The 21803-nt window shown below is 37.5% G+C and overlaps 1 protein-coding gene across 1 annotated transcript in view; it reads left to right on the forward strand.

Moving 5' to 3' along the window:
- GABRB2 (gamma-aminobutyric acid type A receptor subunit beta2) overlaps positions 1 to 21803 on the forward strand; it is a 294699-nt gene that overhangs the window by 210969 nt on the left and 61927 nt on the right. The window contains 2 exon segments of the mRNA XM_036848457.1: positions 19500 to 19637; positions 21255 to 21407. Of these exon segments, the coding sequence (XP_036704352.1) occupies positions 19500 to 19637; positions 21255 to 21407 (291 nt within the window).

Raw genomic sequence — 21803 nt, forward strand, 5'->3', positions numbered from 1 at the left:
ATTTATTGTTTGTAGGTTTTTTGATAATGGCCGTTCTGACTGGTGTAAGATGATATCTCATTGTAGTTTTGATCTGAATTTCTCTAATGATTAATGATGTTGAGCATTCTTTCATGTGTTTGTTGGCAATCTTTGTTGGTTTATCTTCTTTGGAGAAATTTCTATTTAGGTCTTCTGCCCATTGTTGGATTGGGTTGTTTGTTATTTTGCTATTGAGCTGCATGAGCTGCTTATAAATTTTGGAGATTAATCCTTTGTCAGTTGCTTTATTTGCAAATATTTTCTCCCATTCTGCGGGTTGTCTTTTCGTCTTGTTTATGGTTTTCTTTGCTGTGCAAAAGCTTTCAAGTTTCATTAGGTCCCATTTGTTTATTTTTGTTTTTATTTCCATTTCTCTAGGAGGTGGGTCAAAAAGGATCTTGCTGTGATTTATGTCATAGAGTGTTCTGCCTATGTTTTCCTCTAAGAGTTTGATAGTGTCTGGCCTTACATTTAGGTCTTTAATCCATTTTGAGTTTATTTTTGTGTATGGTGTTAGGAAGTGTTCTAATTTTGTTCTTTTACATGTAGCTGCCCAGGTTTCCCAGCACCACTTATTGAAGAGGCTGCCTTTTCTCCGTTGTATATTCTTGCCTCCTTTATCAAAGATAAGGTGACCATATGTGCATGGGTTTATCTCTGGGCTTTCTATCCTGTTCCATTGATCTATATTTCTGTTTTTGTGGTAGTACCATACTGTCTTGATTTCTGTAGCTTTGTAGTGTAGTCTGAAGTCAGGGAGCCTGATTCCTCCAGCTCTGTTTTTCTTTCTCAAGATGTCTTTTGTGTTTCCATACAAATTGTAAAATTTTTTGTTCTAGTTCTGTGAAAAATGCCATTGGTAGTTTGATAGGGATTGCATTGAATCTGTAGATCGCTTTGGGTAGTAGAGTCATTTTCACAATGTTGATTCTTCCAATCCAAGATGATGGTGTATCTCTCCATCTGTTTGTATCGTCTTGATTTCTTTCATAAGTATCTTATAGTTTTCTGCATACAGGTCTTTTGCCTTCTTAGGTAGGTTTATTTCTAGGTATTTTATTTTTTTGTTGCAGTGGTAAATGGGAATTTTCCTTAATTTCTCTTTCTGAATTTTCATTGTTGCTGTATAGGAATGCAAGAGATTTCTGTGCATTAATTTTGTATCCTGCTACTTTACCAAATTCATTGATTAGCTCTAGTATTTTCTTGGTGGCATCTTTAGGATTTTCTATGTATAGTATCATGTCATCTGCAAACAGTGACAGTTTTACTTCTTTAATGTTTCAGATTCGTTTTATTTCTTTTTCTTCTCTGATTGCTGTGGCTAAAACTCCAAAACTATGTTGACTAATAGTGGTGAGAGTGGGCACCCTTGTCTTGTACCTGATCTTAGAGGAAATGCTTTCAGTTTTTCATCATTGAGAATGATGTTGGCTGTGAGTCTGTCATATATTGCCTTTATTATTTTGAGGTAGGTTCCCTCTATGCCCACTTTCTGGAAAGTTTTTATCATAAATGAGTGTTGAATTTTGTCAAACACTTTTTCTGCATCTATTAAGATTATCATATGGTTTTTATCCTTCAAGTTGTTAATATGGTGTATCACATTGATTGATTTGCGTATACTGAAGAATCCTTACAATCCTGGGATAAACACCACTTGATAATGGTGTATGATCCTTTTAATGTGCTGTTGGATTCTCTTTGCTAGTATTTTGTTGAGGTTTTTTGCATCTATGTTCATCAGTGATACTGGCCTGTAATTTTCTTTTTTTGTGTGATATATTTGTCTGTTTTTGGTATCAGGGTGATGGTGGCCTCGTAGAATGAGTTTGGGTGTTTCCCCCCCACCCCTGCTATATTTTGGAAGAGTTTGAGAAGGATAGGTGTTAGCTCTTCTCTAAATATTTGTTAGAATTCACCTGTGAAGCCATATGGCCCTGGGCTTTTGTTTGTTGCAGGATTTTTAATCACAGTTTCAACTTCAGTGCTTGTGATTGGAAGGTTGTACTTTTCTAACAATTTGTCCATTTCTTCCAGGTTGTCCATTTTATTGGCATATAGTTGCTTGTAGTAGTTTCTCATGATCCTTTGTATTTCTGTGGTGTCAGTTGTTACTTCTTCTTTTTCATTTCTATTTCTGTTGATTTGAGTCTTCTCCCTTTTTTTTCTTGATGAGTCTGGCTAATGGTTTATCAATTTTGTTTATCTTCTCAAAGAACCAGCTTTTAGTTTTATTGATCATTGCTATTGGTTTCTTCATTTCTTTTTCATTTATTTCTGATCTGATCTTTATGATTTCTTTCCTTCTCCTAACTTTGGGGGGTTTTCTGCTTGTTTGTTCTTCTTTCTCTAATTGCTTTATGTGTAAGGTTAAGTTGTTTATTTGAGATTTTTCTTGTTTCTTGAGTTGGGTTTGTATTGCTATAAACTTCCCTCCTAGAACTGCTTTTGCTGCATCCCATAGGTTTTGGGTCATTGTGTTTTCATCATCATTTGTTTCTAGGTATCTTTTGATTTCCTCTTTGATTTCCTCAGTGATATCTTGGTTGGAATAACTCTTCTTAAATGTCTCAGTTTCAGTTTGTAACATGGTAAGTATAAACAGGTATAACCCACACAAACAAAAGCTTTTGGGAGGTCTCAATCATTTTGCAGAGTATAAAGGAGTTCTGAGATCAGAAATTTGAGGATGGCTATTTTAGAAAAATAACTTTATTTTTTAGCTGTAGAAACTGAGCTCTAAACAGTATATGATCTGCCCAAATTGTACAGCTCATATGTTGCAACACTGGAACAGGAATCTAGGTAGATCTCCTGATTTGGGTTATGCCATATAGCTCAGCCTATAATATTCATAAAACCAGTTGGAGATTCTCTGAAGCAGTGCCCAACTGTGAGTATGAATGTTAACCTGGAAATACAGGTATAGATTCCATTCTGTAAAGACAAATGTTTGCTTTTCTGTTTTCTCTGTAACCTAGTGTTCTCCATTAGCTTTTGCTACTTAACAGTCTGCCCCAAAACCTGATCTACTAAAACAAAAACTGTTTATTATTGCTCTGAAGGCTACAGGTCAACTGGGAGGTTCTGCTGCTCTGAGCAGATCCTCATGTGCTGAATGCTGTGATGGGGTGAGAGGGTCACATGTCCATCGTCCTCCATGGGTTCTCCAAGGCCTGTTCCCATGGAGACAACAGGACTCCAAAAGAGCCAGGGGAAGTTGCCAACCCTCCAGTAGCCCAAGCTCAGAACTGGCTCAACATTGCTTCTTTGATTAAAACAAGTGGCAAGGGCAGCTCGGATTCAAGGTATGGGGAGATATTTTACCTCTTCTTGAAAGGAGCTGCAACATTATATTGCAAAGGAGTGTGGATACAGTGAGAGGAATAATTACAGACATATTTCCATAGTATTTTAGAATAATTTAAAAATAATGACATTAATAATATTGTGAGGTGGTAAATACAGTAATAGGAACTGGACTCCAGTATAAAGAGAATTTAGTTCAAATCTCATTTCTGGCATTTGAGCAAGTCACTTACCCTCTTTAAATTGTAGCTCCTTCATCTGTAAAATGGGGATAATAATAGTTTCTACCTCAAAGGGATTAAATGAGATAATGCTTGTGAAGCACGTGGCTTCACACAGGAAATGCTTTTAAAATGTCATCTAGTAGTGATTTTAAAAATCTTGTACATTAGATAAGCTCAGAGGATTCTTCCTGACTCCCTGTGAACAAAACAGCAATGCCATGTTTATGGGTATATGTCTGCCCGAGGAGCATGTGTGCCATCAACCCCAAAGGCCTCCTTCGTGCTGTTCACATAAGCCCTCTCGCTGAACACAATTCTATTCCATCTCAACAGATGTACTAAATACCTGGTATTTACCACCTTTCCACTCCAAGCCATGGTTACAGGTTTGAAAAATGTATGCTCTCTGTTTAAATAAGAACCTGCAATTGAGTATAGGAGATAGATTCCTTAACAGATAATTTAAATTAAATAGACTGAGTACTAACAGAAGAGATTATGCAAGCACAGAGGAAAGGGTCCCATATCTGGAGTTTCAGGGCAGTATTAACTTTTTTCTTATTAGTCAAGATACATACTAACAGTTCATATCACAGGTCAGCCACTCTTTTAGACCAAAAATTCCTCTGTAGGCACATCCTGCCTGACATCCTTAAATGTACAAGTCCTCAGCTGACCTTCTATCACAGTGAAGATGCATGGAAGAATAGGTTAAGGTGGAGAGGTTCTGACCATTTCCACATTCAGTAAAATAGACCTTCACATCCTCTTCCACCCCTTATTAGAAAGCAGACGGGCTGGTGTAACAGTTGACGGCATTTTATTACACAGCTGTGCATGTCTACTAGGCCATTCAATTGGCCTTGTTAACTTAAACATCTTCCATTATCACTCTTGAGTTAACAAACTCTTCCATGTGACCATACCCCCTTTTCACCAGGTCACATTATTCCATTTGAGCAATAGGTACTGGCTGCTTCTGGGGGCTATTTTGGCAAATTGGTTTCCAAAATCTATCAGCCCAGAGAAGGTCATTACCAGAGGGCCATGGCCACTCCAAGGATATTTTTCTTCACTGAAGAATGGCAGTATATACAGCAGACACAAAAGTAAATCAGCAGACACAAAAAGGAGTCCAGGCAGCCTGTAGGAACAGAGAGGAGCTCCTAGCTCCCAGCAGCCAGGAAACAGGACCTCAGAGCTGTAGCCACAAGAAACTGTATTTTGCCAACGTGAATGAGATTAGAAGCAGGTTCTTCCCAAGAGCCTCCAGTTCCCCGACCAGGGATCAAACCTGCACCCTCAGGACTGAAAGCTCAGAGTCTTAACCACTGGACCGTCAGAGAATTCCCCAGAACCCCCACTTCTTACCACCTCTGCCAACCTCATCCAAGCCACCATCATCTCAGGTTTCACCAGTGAGAGGGACTGGGGATGGCAACATCCCAAAGCAAGGAGCCCACTTAGCAACCGGATCTTAGATTCTGAGTGCTAAGATATCTGGCAGAGACCACTTCATCAAATGAATCAAGTAAACAAAGTTAACATCACAAGGAATGCAACACATTGAAATTGTACACCCCTGATATGATGCAGTAGGAAGAACACAGCATCACTTGCATGATATTCCTGCCAAAGTGCACCACTTGAGACCGGTGACTTGTGCGAGTGGCACCTCCAGTGGAATCCTTTCGGACATAACTCATTTTCCATGTGAATAGGAATTATCAAAGCAAAAACTGCACTGGTAGAGTTATAGAGCCACGTGGCTGACAGGGTTTTGGTACTCCGGCTGGGTTTCAGGTCTGAGCCTCTGAGGTGGAAGAGCCGAGTTCAGGACATTGGTGTACCAGAGACCTCCCGGCCCCACATAATATCAATCAGTGAGAACTCTCCCAGAGATCTCCATCTCAATGTTAAGACCTAGTTCCACTCAATGACCAGCAAGCTCCAGAGCTGGACACCCCATGCCAAACAACTAGCAAGACAAGAACATAACCCCACCCGTTAGCAGAGAGGCAGCCTAAAATCATAATAAGTTTACAGACACCCCAAAACACACCACCAGGCATGGTGCTGCCCACCAGAAAGACAAATCCATCCATATCCACCAGAACACAGGAACAGTCCCTCACCAGGAAGCCTATACAACGCACTGAACCAACCTTACCCACTGGGACGGACACCAAAAACACAGAACTACGAACCTGTAGCCTGCGAAAAGGAGAACGCAAAACACAATAAGTTAAGCAAAATGAGAAAACAGAGAAATACTCAGCAGATGAAGGAGCAAGGTAAAAACCCACCAGACCAAACAAATGAAGAGGAAATAGGTAGTCTACCTGAAAAAGAATTCAGAGTAATGATAGTAAAGATGGGTCCAAATCTTAGAATGGAGAAAATACAAGAAACGTTAAACAGGACCTAGAAGAACTAAACAGCAAACAAACAATGATCAACAACACAATAACTGCAAAATTCTCTAGATCGAATCAATACCAGAATAACTGAGGCAGAAGAACGGGTAAGTGACCTGGAAGATAAAATAATGGAAATAACTACCACAGGGCAGAATAAAGAAAAATGAATGAAAAGAATTGAGGACAGTCTCAGATACCTCTGGGACAACATTAAGTGTGCACCATAATATTAATTATAGGGGTCCTAGAAGACGAAGAGAAAAAGAAAGGGACTGAGAAAATATTTGAAGAGATTATAGTTGAAAACTTCCCTAATATGGGAAAGGAAATAGTCAATCAAGTCCAGGAAGCGCAGAGAGTCCCATACAGGATAAATCCAAGAGGAAACATGCCAAGACACATATTATCCAGACTATCAAAAATTAAATACAAAGAAAAAATATTAAAAGCAACAAGGGAAAAGCAACCAATAATATACAAGGAAATCCCCATAAGGTTAACAGCTGATCTTTCAGCAGAAACTCTGCCAGCCAGAAGGGAGTGGCAGGACATAGTTAAAGTAATGAAAGGGGAAAACCTACAAACAACCTTAGTCAACCCAGAAGGATCTCATTCAGATTCAACGGACAACCTTACAGACAAGCAAAAGCTAAGAGAATCAGCACCACCAAACCAGCTTTACAACAAATGTTAAAAGAAGTTCTCTAGGCAGGAAACACAAGAGAAGGAAAAGACCTATAATAACAAACCCAAAACATTAAGAAAATGGTAATAGGAATATACATGTCATAACTACCTTAAAGGTAAATGGATTAAATGCTCCAACCAAAGACATAGACTGGCTGAATGGATACAAACACAGACCTGTATATATGCTGTCTACAAGAGACCCACTTCAGACCTAGGGACACATACAGACTGAAAGTGAGTGGATGGAAAAATATTCCATGCAAAGGGAAATCAAAAGAAGGCTAGAGTAGCAATTCTCATATCAGACAAAATAGAGCTTAAAATAAAGACTATTACAAGAGACAAAGAAGGACACTACATAATGATCAAGGGATCATTCCAAGAAGAAAATATAACAATTATAAATATTTATGCACCAAACATAGGAGTACTTCAATACATAAGGCAAATGCTAACAGCCATAAACAGGGAAATTGACAGTAACACAATCATAGTAGGGGACTTTGAACACCCCACTCTCACCAATGGACAGATCATCCAAAATGAAAATACATAAGGAAAAGCAAGCTTTAAATGACACATTAAACAAGATGGACTTACTTGATATTTATAGGACATTCCATCCCAAAACAACAGAATACATTTTCTTCTCAAGTGCTCATGGAACATTCTCCAGGATAGATCATAACATGCATCACAAATCAAGCTTTGCTAAAGTTAAGAAAATTGATATTGTAACAAGTATCTTGTCCGAACACAATGCTATAAGACTAGATATCAATTACAGAAAAAAAACTGTAAAAAATACAAACACATGGAAGCTAAATAATACACTACTAAACAACCAAAGATCACTGAAGAAGTCAAAGAGGAATCAAAAAATATGTAGAAACAAGTGACAATGAAACACAATTGACCCACAACCTATGGGATGCAGCAAAGCAGTTCTAAGAGGGGGTGGATAGCAATACAAGCCTACCTCAAGAAAAAGAAACATCTCAATAAACAACCTGACCTTACACTAAAGGAACTACACAAAGAAGAACAAAAAAACCCAAAGTTCATAGAAGGAAAGAAATCATAAAGATCAGAGCAGAAATAAATGAAATAGAAACAAAGAAAACAATAGCAAAGATCAATAAAACTAAAGCTGGTCTTGAGAAGATAAAATTGATAAAACATTAGCCAGACTCATTAAGAGAAAGAGGGTGAGGACTCAAATCAATAAAATTAGGAATGAAAAAGAAGTAACAACTGACACTGCAGAAATACAAAGGATCATGGAGATTACTAAAAACAACTCTATGCCAATAAAATGGACAACCTGGAAAAAACGACAAATTCTTAGAAAAGCACAACCTTCCGAGACTGAAGCAGGAAGAAATAGAAATATAACGGACCAATCACAAGCACTGAAATTGAACTGTGATTAATAATCTTCCAACAAACAAAAGCTCAAGAGCAGATGCTTCACAGGAGAATGCTATCAAACATTTAGAGAAGAGCTAACATCTATCCTTCTCAAACTCTTCCGAAATATAGTAGAGAGAGGAACACTCGCAAACTCATTCTACGAGGCCACCATCACCCTGATACCAAAACAAGACAAAGATGTCACAAACAACGAAAACTACAGGCTAATATCACTCATGAACATAGATGCAAAAATCCTCAACAAAATACCAGCAAACAGAATCCAACAGCACATTAAAAGGAGCATACACAATGATCAAGTGGGATTTATCCCAGGAATGCAAGGATTCTTCAATATATGCAAATCAATCAATGTGATATGCCATATTAACAAATTGAAGGATAAAAACCATATGATAATCTTAATAGATGCAGAAAAAGCTTTTGAAAAAATGGGTGTTGACCCATTTATGATAAAAACCCTCCAGAAAGTAGGCATAGAGGGAACTTACCTCAACATAATAAAGGCCATATATGACAGACCCACAGCCAACATCGTTCTCAATGGTGAAAAACTGAAACCATTTCCACTAAGATCAGGAGCAAGACAAGGTTGCCCACACTCACCACTATTATTCAACATAGTTTTGGAGTTTTAGCCACAGCAATCAGAAAAGAAAAAGAACTAAAAGGAATCCAAATCATAAAAGAAGAAGTAAATCTGTCAGTATTTACCGATAACATGATACTATACATAGAGAATCCTAAGGATGCCACCAGAAAACTGCTAGAGCTAATCAATGAATACGGTAAAGTAGCAGGATACAAAATTAATGCACAGAAATCTCTTGCATTCCTATACACTTACAACGAACAATCAGAAAGAGAAATTAAGGAAACAATCCCATTCTCCACTGCAACAAAAAGAATAAAATACCTAGGAATAAACCTACCTAAGGAGACAAAAGACCTGTATGCAGAAAACTATAAGACACTGATGAAAGAAATTAAAGATGATACAAACAGATGGAGAGATATACCATCATCTTGGATTGGAAGAATCAATATTGTAAAAATGACTATACTACCCAAAACAATCTACATATTCAACACAATCCCTATGAAAGTACCAGTGGCATTTTTCACAGAACTAGAACAAAAAATTTCGCAATTTATATGGAAACACAAAAGACCCCAAATAGCCAAAGCAATCTTGAGAAAGAAAAATGGAGCTGGAGGAATCAGGCTCTCTGACTTCAGACTATACTACAAAGCTACAGTCATCAAGACAGTATGGTTCTGGCACAAAAATAGAAATATAGATCAATGGAACAGAATAGAAAGCCCAGAGATAAACCCATGCACATATGATCACCTTATCTTTGATAAAGGAGGCAAGAATATACAATGGAGAAAAGGCAGCCTCTTCAATAAGTGGTGCTGGGAAAACTGGACAGCTGCATGTAAAAGAATGAAATTAGAACACTCCCTAACACCATACACAAAAATAAACTCAAAATGGATTAAAGACCTAAATGTAACGGCAGGCACTATAAAACTCTTAGAAGATAACATAGGCAGAACACTCTATGACATAAATCACAGCAAGATCCTTTTCAAATCACCTCCTAGAGAAATGGAAATAAAAACAAAAATAAACAAATGGGACCTAATGAAACTTAAAAGCTTTTGCACAGCAAAGGAAACCATAAACAAGAGAAAAAGACAACCTTCAGAATGGGAGAAAATATTTGCAAACGAAGCAACTGACAAAGGATTAATCTCCAAATGTACAAGTAGCTCATACAGTTCAATATCAAGAAAACAAACAACCCAATCCAAAAATGGGCAGAAGACCTAAATAGACATTTCTCCAAAGAAGATATACTGATTGCCAACAAACACATCAAAGGATGCTCAACATCACTAATCATCAGAGGAATGCAGATCAAAACTACAATGAGGTATCACCTCACACCAGTTAGAATGGCCATCACCAAAAAATCTACAAACAATAAATGCTGGAGAGGGTGTGGAGAAAAGGGAACCCTCTTGCACTGTTGGTGGGAATGTAAATTGATACAGCCACTATGGAGAACAGTATGGAGGTTCCTTAAAAAACTAAAAACAGAACTACCATACGACCCAGCAATCCCACAACTGGGCATATACCCTGAGAAAGCCATAATTCAAAAAGAGACATGTACCACAATGTTCACTGCAGCTCTATTTACAATAGCCAGGTCATAGAAGCAACCTAAGTGTCCATTGACAGATGAATGGATAAAGAAGATGTGGCACATACATACAATGGAATATTACTCGCCATAAAAGGAAACAAAATTGAGTTATTTGCAGTGAGGTGGATGGACCTAGAGTCTGTTATACAGAGTGAAGTAAATCAGAAAGAGAAAAACAAATACCATATGCTAACACATATATATATGGAATCTAAAAAGGAATAGGACAGGAATAAAGACACAGACATAGAGAATAGACTTGAGGACACGGGGATGGAGAAGGGTAAGCTGGGACGAAGTGAGAGAGTGGCATGGACATATATGTACTACCAAATGTAAAATAGACAGCTAGCTGGAAACAGCCGCATAGCATAGGGAGATCAGCTCGGTGCTTTGTGACCACCTAGAAGGGTGGGACATGGAGGGTGGGAGGGAGATGCAAGAGGGAGGGGATATGGGGATATTTGTATATGTATAGCTGATTCATTTTGTTATACAGCAGAAACTAACACACCATTGTAAAGCAATTATACTCCAATAAAGATGTTAAACAAATAAATCAGCAATGTCAGGAAGTTTTTTTCAACACAGGGCCTTTGCTTTAACTTGGTAGCTCCCTTTTATGGAGTGGTACCAATAGCACTGCCTTTTTTAATGAGTTTGAGGCTGGTGCATGGGAATAACACATCCCAAGACATAAGTAATGTTCAGGTTTGCAATTCTACCACCTTGCAATTCATGAAATGGCATCTGTTCACTGCACTCAAAGGGAGCAGGGATCTGATGAACCACAGCTAATGGGTAGCATGTTGACCGTTCAGTTCAGCAAGCTTGTACAAGTGCCACCCTTGGTAAGACCTATATTAAGGTCTTACCTATATTAAGGAGGAGAGGGGCTACAGAGAAGTTATCAGACATGGTTCTTCAGCCTCCAGCGTATTCTAGTGGCTGAGACCAACACTTCCACAAATCCTCTATTGCAAAACTAGTCGATGAGCAGGGATTCCAGCACAGTGCTGTGGAAACCTCAGGGTAGGAAAGAAAAGGATCCCCACTGAAGGAAGATGAGAAGTGTCTTGGGAAAGGTGAAAGCTGAGACGAGGCCTGAAAGTGTACAGAAATGTGATGTGAGAGGTAAAACTATTTCAAGTAACTTAAATAATTTGAACCAAGGCCTGGAGGTCAAAGGGTTACTAAAGACTGTGGGCAGAAGATAGAAGCTTTAAAACAGGAAGAAGTATAACAGAAGATGGGGCTGCAACATAGTTTTGAATGCCTGACCAAAGAATTTGCATTTAATTCTGAATCTACTGGGAAGGCCATTAAAAACTTCTCCATATTTTTTTTTTTTTTTAAGGCATGGAAGTAGCATTATCAACCTGTTTGTAAACAAAGTAATAATAGCAGCATGTTTAGTGTAGATTAGAGGAAGGGGGGAAACCTAAAAGGTTGTTGATTAGTCTATTGAGGAAAATAAATAAAAGATGCAGAGATCTGATTCTGGAGTGGAATCTTCTTAGTCCGAATATCATTAAATATTCAAATAAAACTTGAATACAAATTTGCAGAAAACTTTTAGAGGTAGCCCCATCTCCCTTTTCTCTTCTATTATTGCTTTATTGGTGAGCATAGGTCATAGATGATTAAAGAAAACCAGACCCCTGGATACTGGCAGCATCAGAAACATCTCCTCTTGTTCCTTATAAGAGAGGCGGAACTGGGAGAAGATATTTTAATTTTGGAGCCATAAAACCTTTATTCTGAAGAAACATTCTTCTTCTCTGGGTCAGGATAGATACCAAACATGCCTTTCCTGACTCCCATGGCAAGTCAGATGACTTTTGCTCTATATAATCTCCTGATCACTTGATCTCCAAAGGATGGTACATGGACAAACAGCATCCTTCCTACCTGGGAGGTTATTAAAAATACAGAATCTTTGGCTCTACCTACTTAATCAGTGTTTGCATTTTAACAAGATTTCCGGGTGATTTCTGTGCCTATTAAATTTGAGAAGCACCAGCCTATTTTTTTTTTTTTTTTCAGCTAAAAGTTCTCTTACTTTTCTATATTACTTCAGGATTTAGGGCTCATGCATATGGAAAAAGCAGGATTGGGTGGAGGAGAGGAATCCTGGTAGCCATAACCCAGTCTAGTTCTCCTTTCAAGACAAAACCATATAGAGTTTAAGGCAGTGCCTGACACAGAAGGGCTTTGTAAACCATAGCTACTGTTGTGGTTGTTGTGGCTCTTTTTTGCCTATTATTATTTTTTTCAGTTGGTTTCTCTTACCTGGACCATTATTTTAATTGCTTCAGCTCTCCAATCACAAGAAATCATAAGAAACACTTCACGGAGCTAAACTGGCAGAAAGGGCTACCAGTTCGCCCTGCTCCCATACAGAGACAATACATACTAAGTTTTGCATTGAAATCCAAATAAAGAAATGATCTTTAAGGTACAATATCTAACATTTGCTTGATTATGATCAATTTCCTGTTCTCTTACATCATACAATTTGAATTTGAAAACAGTAATAGCACAAAAAGATAGATTATCTTTGATGTGGGACGAATTCTGGGCCATGACTTGATGGTGTCCTCACTAAGATACCACTAGGTAATCAAGTCTGACCCATCCTAGGCCAATTATTTGGGGCTGCTCGAGGCCTAGAAATGATTTGACAGCAGAACATATGTGTCTAAAGAGCAGAGTGAAGAATAAGACACAATTCAGGAGTCAGAGCAATCACTCAGAGTGTCTTTGGAACACTTTCATTGCTGAATTTAAAGAGTCATGGCTGACAAGTGAGTTTCTCTCTCTCCCTCTTGAAAAATCCCTGTAACTTTAATTGGCATTGACTGTACTCAGTCTTGCACCTTTGCACTTACATACAGGCCTATTCATGGAGTGGAGTCCATTCTGATTGTGGAGGCTTCTAATCGTGGTCACTGAGTTAGTCATGAAAAAAATGTTTACATTCTTGTTCTTATTGTAAATGGCAGTACAGTTGACCATTGAACAATGTAGCTGTTAGGGGCCCAACCATCAACACAGTCGAAAATCCCCTTCTAATTTATAGTCAGCTCTCCATATCCACGTTCTTCTGCATCCACAGTTCCACATCCATGGATTCAACCAACCGTGGATCGTGTAGTACTGTAGTATTTCCTATTGAAAAAAATCCTTGTATAAGTGGGCCCATGCAGTTCAAACCATGTTGTTTAAAGGTCAGTTATACTATGTTACTATTGCTGTGTTGATACAATGGGAGACAGAAAATGGATAACTACCAGAGAACATTTAACAGTCCAATTGAGGAGCAAAGTGTAAATAAGTAACAGGAGAATAACAAGTCACTTTAATTTTCCACTAGGAAAAAATATGGTAGCATTGATAATTCAGTTAATTCTTCTAAATGTTCTCATTGACCTCCCCTGTTTAATATCTTGGTACAGGTTCATATTTTTTGCATAGTAATATCCTTCTAAAATGTAACATTTACTTAGTAGATAACAAAACAAACATGTAAACTATCACTAAAGTAAGAAAAAAACTTGTTTAAATGCCATGTTATGTAATAAGATATGTAACAGTTGTGAGAACCTGTTCAGTTATTATGTAAATGTTTTTAAAATGGCATTTTTGCTCCTTAGATCTCATGTAGTACATGTATTTACCAATATCTATCATTTGTGTCTTATACAGATTTATAAATTTACATATTTATCCTTCCTGATCAGGGTTTTGTAATATTTCATGCAGTTTTAATTCCTCCAGGTAAATTCCAAAAAATTTGTGTTTTGGTTTATTCATAGGCCAATTGAATTGATGTGGGTTATGTTTTTAATGATAACAATACAATATAATTTAATCACTCAGTTTCTGGAATCCCATGAATAAAATATAAAAGATGAATTTATTTTGCAAGACATTAATGAGGAGCTTCAGTGCATCTCCTCCTTCTGATACCTTTTAAAAGATATCTAATTATTTTTTACTCATTATTATTATGAAAGATGTAAAGTCAGGTCATATGTATTTGCATATGTTTTATTTTTTAATTACATTGAGAGACGGCTAAATATTCCTTGAGAGAAAATTCAAAGAAAAGAAGAAAACTAGGTCTGCTTTCAGCTAATCCTACACAGTATATTGAGCTGGCTTTTGAACTTGACCACCCTGGCACTGTTATGGATTGTTGGTCTTTCATCTACAGAAATCGATGTTGCAAGAGTATATACTTGCTTTCCATTTGCAACATTCTATCCTTGGTTAACCCAAAATGAAGTCAAGAAGACTGAGGTTTTTAAAACCAGCAGTAGCCAAGGAGCATATACAATATCCTGCTCCATTGTGTCAGATTCCACAATCATAGACATCAAAATAACCTTCAAGTGTGTTTTTTTATTAAATTGGAGTATAATTGCTTTGCAATGTTGTGTTAGTTTCTGCTGCACAGCGAAGTGAATCAGCCATATGCATACACATATCCCCACATCCCCTCCCTCTTGGACCTCCCTCCCTCACCCCCATCCCACCCAACTAGGCCATCACAAGGCACCCAGCTGACCTCCCGGTACAGCAGGTTCCCAACAGCTATCTATTTAACACACGGTAGTGTATTTATGTGAAACCTAATCTCCCAATTCATCCCACCCTCCCCTTCCACCCCCCCCACCCCATGTCCACATGTCCGTTCTCTACGTCTGCCTTTCTATTCCTGCCCTGCAAATAAGGTTCATCTGTACCATTTTTCTAGATTCCACATATATGCATTAACATACTATATTTGTTTTTCCCTTTCTGACTTACTTCACTCTGTATGACAGACTCTAGGTCCATCCACATCTCTACAAATGACCCCATTTCATTTTTTTATGGCTGAGTAATATTCCATTACATATATGTACCACATCTTCTTTATCTATTCATCTGTCGATGGACATTTAGGTTGTTTCCATGTCCTGGCTATTGTGAATAGTGCTGCAATGAACATTGGTATACATGTGTCTTTTTGAATTATGGTTTTCTCAGGGTATAGGCCCAGTAGTGGGATTGCTGGGTCGTATGCTTGTTCTATTTTTAATTTTTTAAGGAACCTCCATACTATTCTCCATAGTGGCTGTATCAATTTACATTCCCACCAACAGTGCAAGAGGGTTCCCTTTTCTCCACACCCTCTCCAGCATTTATTGTTTGTAGGTTTTTTGATGATGGCCGTTCTGACTGGTGTAAGATGATATCTCATTGTAGTTTTGATCTGCATTTCTCTAATGATTAATGATGTTGAGCATTCTTTCACGTGTTTGTTGGCAATCTTTGTTGCTTTATCTTCTTTGGAGAAATGTCTATTTAGGTCTTCTGCCCATTGTTGGATTGGGTTGTTTGTGTTTTTGCTATTGAGCTGCATGAGCTCCTTGTAAATTTTGGAGATTAGTCCTTTGTCAGTTGCTTTATTTGCAAATATTTTCTCCCATTCTGAGGGTTGTCTTTTTGTCTTGTTTATGGTGTCCTTTGCTGTGCAAAAGCTTTTAAGTTTCATTAGGTCCCATTTGTTTATTTTTGTTTTTATTTCCATTTCTCTAGACGGTGGGTCAAAAAGGATCTTGCTGTGATTTATGTCATAGAGTGTTCTGCCTATATTTTCCTCTAAGAGTTTGATAGTGTCTGGCCTTACATTTAGGTCTTTAATCCATTTGGAGTTTATTTTTGTGTATGGTGTTAGGGAGTGTTCTAATTTCATTCCTTTACATGTAGCTGTCCAGTTTTCCCAGCACCACTTATTGAAGAGGCTGTCTTTTCTCCATTGTATATTCTTGCCTCCTTTGTCAAAGATAAGGTGACCATTTGTGTGTGGGTTTATCTCTGGGCTTTCTATCCTGTTCCATTGATCTATATTTCTGTTTTTATGCCAGTACCATACTGTCTTGATGACTGTAGCTTTGTAGTATAGTCTGAAGTCTGGGCACCTGATTCCTCCAGCTCCATTTTTCTTTCTCAAGACTGCTTTGGCTATTCAGGGTCTTTTGTGTCTCCATACAAATTTTAAGATTTTTTTTTTCTAGTTCTGTAAAAAATGCCATTGGTAGTTTGATAGGGATTGCATTGAATCTGTAGATTGCTTTGGGTAGTAGAGTCATCTTCACAATGTTGATTCTTCCAGTCCAAGAACATAGTATATCTCTCCATCTATTTGTATCATCTTTAATTTCTTTCATCAGTGTTTTATAGTTTTCTGCATACAGGTCTTTTGTCTCCTTAGGTAGGTTTATTCCTAGGTGTTTTATTCTTTTTGTTGCAATGGTAAAAAATTCTTATTTAAAAAGAAAGTATTAGCTAACCTTTTTGAGCACGATCTACCAGTTAGTTTTCTAAAGTATTTTACAAGGAACAACTTCTTTTTCTGGCATAACTGCTCTGTGAAGTAGCTATTACTATTATTATCCCAATTTTTAGATGAGAAAATGGAGGACAGAGAGGTTAGGTAACTTGCCCAACTAATACATAAGGAAAAATATATAATGAAGGATTTTTGGATTATTCTCAAGGGTTATGTTATCATTGGGTGAATTTTTTTGAATTCACTCAGAAGATATTTATTTAATGCCAACTATGTGCCAGGTACTGTGCTAGGAGCAAGAGGCAGAGATATTAACATGATGAATACCTTCGCATTGCCAAGCATCTGGATAAACAACCATTGTCCAAATCCACATGTGTATTAAATAATTGTTGTATTAATTCAATAATTTATCCCAAGTACCTATTCTCTGCCAGGTATTGTCTAGCAAGCACTGTGTCAAATATCTGGCTTTTTGACAAAAGTCTGTATTTTATTATAATGATTCTACCTATTAAATACCCATTAAACATCTCCTCTACAGCTGTATTGAAATGCCATTGATATTCCCATGCCTCTGCCTACAGAGAGCTTCTATTACAAGATTTGTAGTGATGAACAAAAGAAGCTAAATACTGAGGAAAGGAAGCTGGAGGACCAGAAACACACTCTTCACTAGTTTATACTTAGTCCTCTATTGGCAGTAGTGAGTTGACTTTTCTCTCGTTCTCTTCTTTCGAAGATGGCTGCGTTCTAGAAAACTGTTGCCTCCTTGTTTCATACATACCTTTTTTTGTTTATACACAGATTCAATTTTACAATACATTTCTAAATATCTAGCTTGATTCTAGGAGTAAGTTGACCCGCGTTTGTTATTTTAAACTGTTTTATGAAAAGTGGGGTTGTCATTGACTCTAAACGATTTCATAACTGAGAGATGTGTACAGATAACCAATGACAAATGGGACTCAATTTGAGTTGAAGTTCTGGACTGTGAGAGTTCCCATGGCCACATTAAGAAAGTTGCCATCTTAGAAAAAGAGCAGTTATACTTTGGGACAGACACCTGAGTTCTTAGGTTTAGGTAGTGAATATTAATGGAGTAGATTTATAAGGAGTGAGAGCGCTTATCTGAGAATCAGCTTGCTGTGTCCTTCACTTAATACCTGGGGTTTCCTTTAAAGCCAAGAGTAATTTACTTTTAAATCTAAGTTTTATATGAAGAAAGACATTCTCTAACAAAACAAAGGCTCTAAATGAGATCATGCTAATAAAAATGTTGGTGGTGTATAATCTATTTAAACTCCACCATCTTATTACAATTTATGATGTTTGCAAGTAAATAACCCTTTTGAAAATCATTAGCTATTATCCAAAAGCCTATCGTTAGGGAACCGCAAGTTCAAGTTCTCAAAAACTCTTCCAAAAAAAACTCTATATCTATTATCAGATAAAGATGGCTACTCTTTTGAATAAAGAGGACTTCAGATTTCTAGAAAAGTTAAGACAATGCCTGAGCTATGCTATGGTTGATATAGATTCTCAAATTGAGGGTATTGTAGTTCTTTGAAAAATAATTTGCTTCCACTTTTTTGGAGATTTGACTTTCTCTCTTTGGAAGAAATGTGGTTTTTTGGAAATCACAAGAGCTAAGAATCAAAGAATTGACGTTCAAATCCTCAGTGTTACACTAACTAGTTACATGTCAAAAGACAGAAACTTAAGCAGTTTTCTCATTTGTTTTATTGCTTTTGAGATTGGGGGAGACTCTCTGTGCTGCCTACCTCCTAGACTCGTAAAAATTCAGCTATCTGGGTGCAAATGTTCTTTGAAGAGATAAATGTGATATACAAATATAACGAATGCTTTTGGGGGGATTTGTGGGGGATGGGTGAGTTTGTAAAATCTTGGTGTTCACTGGATTTCATTGCATGCTTCCCTGTACAGCATTGTTTGCAATATAAATGTGTTTATTCACTGCAGTTATATGTGTGCTTACTAATTAGAATACGTGTGTTTGTCCCACTCTACTCCATGGATTGAAAGGATCATTATAACAGAGGTCGTGTTTTTTATTGTGTAGAGTCCTATCCCCAGCAACTGCACTGACAAGCATAGTAGGTGCTCAATAAGTAATTGTTGGATGAATGGAGCCAGACCCCGTAAATGCACTGTGCATTGTTGGTGTACACTCCTACATTTGTACTTACTCCTTAAACTGCTGGAAATTATGTGTTTTGAATTTTTAGGGCATTTTTTGGGGATTTAGATATGCTGCAAAATCAAATTTGGAGATCATGTCTATGAATGTTAAAAAATTAATGACTCACTTCTTCATAATCACTTCTCTTCCGACTTGAAATCCAAATATTTTGGAATTCAGATATTTTGTATTGGCAGAGGGAGGGTTTGGTACCGTTTAATGCTGTACTGATAACTTAAATGATTTTTCTCTTCTTTTGTCTTCTCTTAGAGTACAATCCAGGGTTATGTGATAATGTGATGCTGTTTGAGAGAATGAGATTCATAATCAGATAAACCTAGGTTCGAGTCCCAATGATACCACTTCCTAGTTACAAGACTTAATATAAGCTGTTAATTTCTCTAAGCCTTTGTTGCCTCATGTGGGCCTAATTATACTTCCCCAATGGGATTATTGTGAGGATTAAAGATAGTAATATACTTAAGGTGCTTGGCGTGATACCTAACACATAATAACCTTTAGTTGTAGCTATTATCGTTTATACAGTTCATTTCCTAAACAGTTATTTTTTTCTATTTTGTTTGTCTTTTGTTTTGTGTATCTGTATATGTGTTTGTGTGTTTCCCTTTACAGATGGATATACAACTGATGACATTGAGTTTTACTGGCGTGGGGATGATAACGCAGTAACAGGAGTAACCAAGATTGAACTTCCACAGTTCTCTATTGTAGATTATAAACTTATCACCAAGAAGGTTGTTTTTTCCACAGGTTTGTATCAGGGGAAATAGTTAAGAGAAAAGGGGCTTTATTATATTTTGCCAAAAGGATTCACTTATATCAGGATCGGGTCCCAGGGAAAGATGGGGACTCTGGAAGACTTAGATCTGCTGAAAATGCTCAGTTCCCCAACAAGCCCATTTGGAACCCATCCATTTACTTTCAAGAAGGCGCCCCCAGCAAAGCAAATGTCTCTCATGTACTATCATAATTCTTTAAAACATACTGAGGACAGCCAAGTCATAGTTCACTCAAGTCTGACCACAGTGAAATTCTCTAAACACAGTAGGGTGGGAGGACTTCACATTTTTCTCAAAGGGTAGGACTTTCTTTACGTAGCCTTACCTACTGTTTTGTAGCTAAAATCTTTTCCAGATGTTGAGATTATCCTGATACCTTTACCATTCTTACTCTTCCAGTATTGAGGTCAGACTTGTTTTCATCAGCACAGATTTTTAACAAAAAAGCCCAGGAATGCGGTAATTTGCTCCATACTCATTAAAAGAAAAATAATAAGTCCACAGGAATATCCCTCTTTATATTTTTCTTATTGAAATGAATTCCCCAAGCACAGAAATAGCTAATACAGTAACTGTAGATTTTGAATTGTCTGCTAAGCACTCAGGCATTTCCTGTCCCTGAAAACTACTTCAAGCAAGAATACAAAATAGCCTCCAGCTTTGCAAAAAAAACAACAGAAACTTTTCCTAGGTTTGAGGTTCTTTGAACCCCTGAGACACTATGGAAATGAGTTTCTACTTAAAATATTTTTACTTTAATATTTATATACTTGCTTCAGCCCAAGAGGGCTAGACAAGGCTTTCAGTTAGTAAGAATATCACCCCCCGCACACACACACACACACACACACACACACTATTTATCAATGTGACTCTTTTAGGTTATAAGACTGTATTCTGTTACACATCTCATTTAAAATGTAATTCCCCAGGTCCCCACCATCAAAAGACCCAGCTTCAAGAATCTGATCCTTAGTTATATCTCCCACAAGCATTGCTCAGGAAAAGTGACTCTCCACCTTTTGGTGGGTCAGGAATCCTTTTAAAACTTTGATGGAAGCAATGAAATTAGAAAAAATACTGCCTACACATGGAAACCGTCACAAAATTTCAGGGAGTTGCTGCACTAACTGCAGCCTCGCCACTGATCCTCACCTTAAAATGCATCCTGGGGCTTGTGAAGAGATTTCTTTCCCTATAATCAGAGTGTGCAGCCTTACTCTTATATACAAAAATGTACAGGATAGACTTGCTGAGAAACAATTAAAGGGGGAACAAAGGGACTGTCTCAAATTGTCTTGTCATCACAGTTGCAGAGAATGAGAACCTTTGATTCAGTGTAGGAGGCTGAGCAGGGAAGAGCTGGAATTCTTTTAATTACTGATGAGTGTGGAATATATTTAACACTGAGTAAGTCCTGCTAATTAAAAGCCCTGTTTTCTCAGACCACTTTTGCAGAAGAAAGTGCCCTTCAGCAGGAGCTAAAATTGAGTTTAGGAAAGATATACAAACTGTTTATGGGCCTTTAAAGAAAAGTATCCTATAAATATTGATTGATAACGATGATGTTTTAAAATTGTCTTTCTAGGTTCCTATCCCAGGTTGTCCCTCAGCTTTAAGCTTAAGAGAAACATTGGTTACTTTATCCTGCAAACATACATGCCATCTATCTTGATCACTATCCTCTCCTGGGTCTCCTTCTGGATTAATTACGATGCTTCAGCTGCAAGAGTGGCATTAGGTAGGCATCAATCTGACTGCTTGTGGAGTGTGCCTGTGTGTGCGTGTGAGCACGCTTGCACTTTCCTTACCCTCGAATTTGCGATGCGTGACGAGACCGGACTGCACACATTGTAAGAATTTGGCTGTGAGACGTTGGGTGATCTGATTCAGCGTTAAATCAGTTAAACACAAATTAAAACTCTTTCATGTCAAAATTAGTTAACTGTATAGCTGTCGGTAATGAAATTAGTCCCATCACCTTGATATTTTTATTGAAGCATAGTTCATGTAATATTGCTAGATAATTGTTCAGTTTTTAATCTGTTTCCTTACCTGGGAAGAGCTCTCTTCCATCTTTTTTTAAAATTTTTTTATTTTATTCTGAACAAGAAACAAAGAAATGAAATGTGCAACT

The sequence above is a fragment of the Balaenoptera musculus genome, chromosome 3, assembly GCF_009873245.2.
Source record: "Balaenoptera musculus isolate JJ_BM4_2016_0621 chromosome 3, mBalMus1.pri.v3, whole genome shotgun sequence".
NCBI lineage: Eukaryota > Metazoa > Chordata > Mammalia > Artiodactyla > Balaenopteridae > Balaenoptera > Balaenoptera musculus.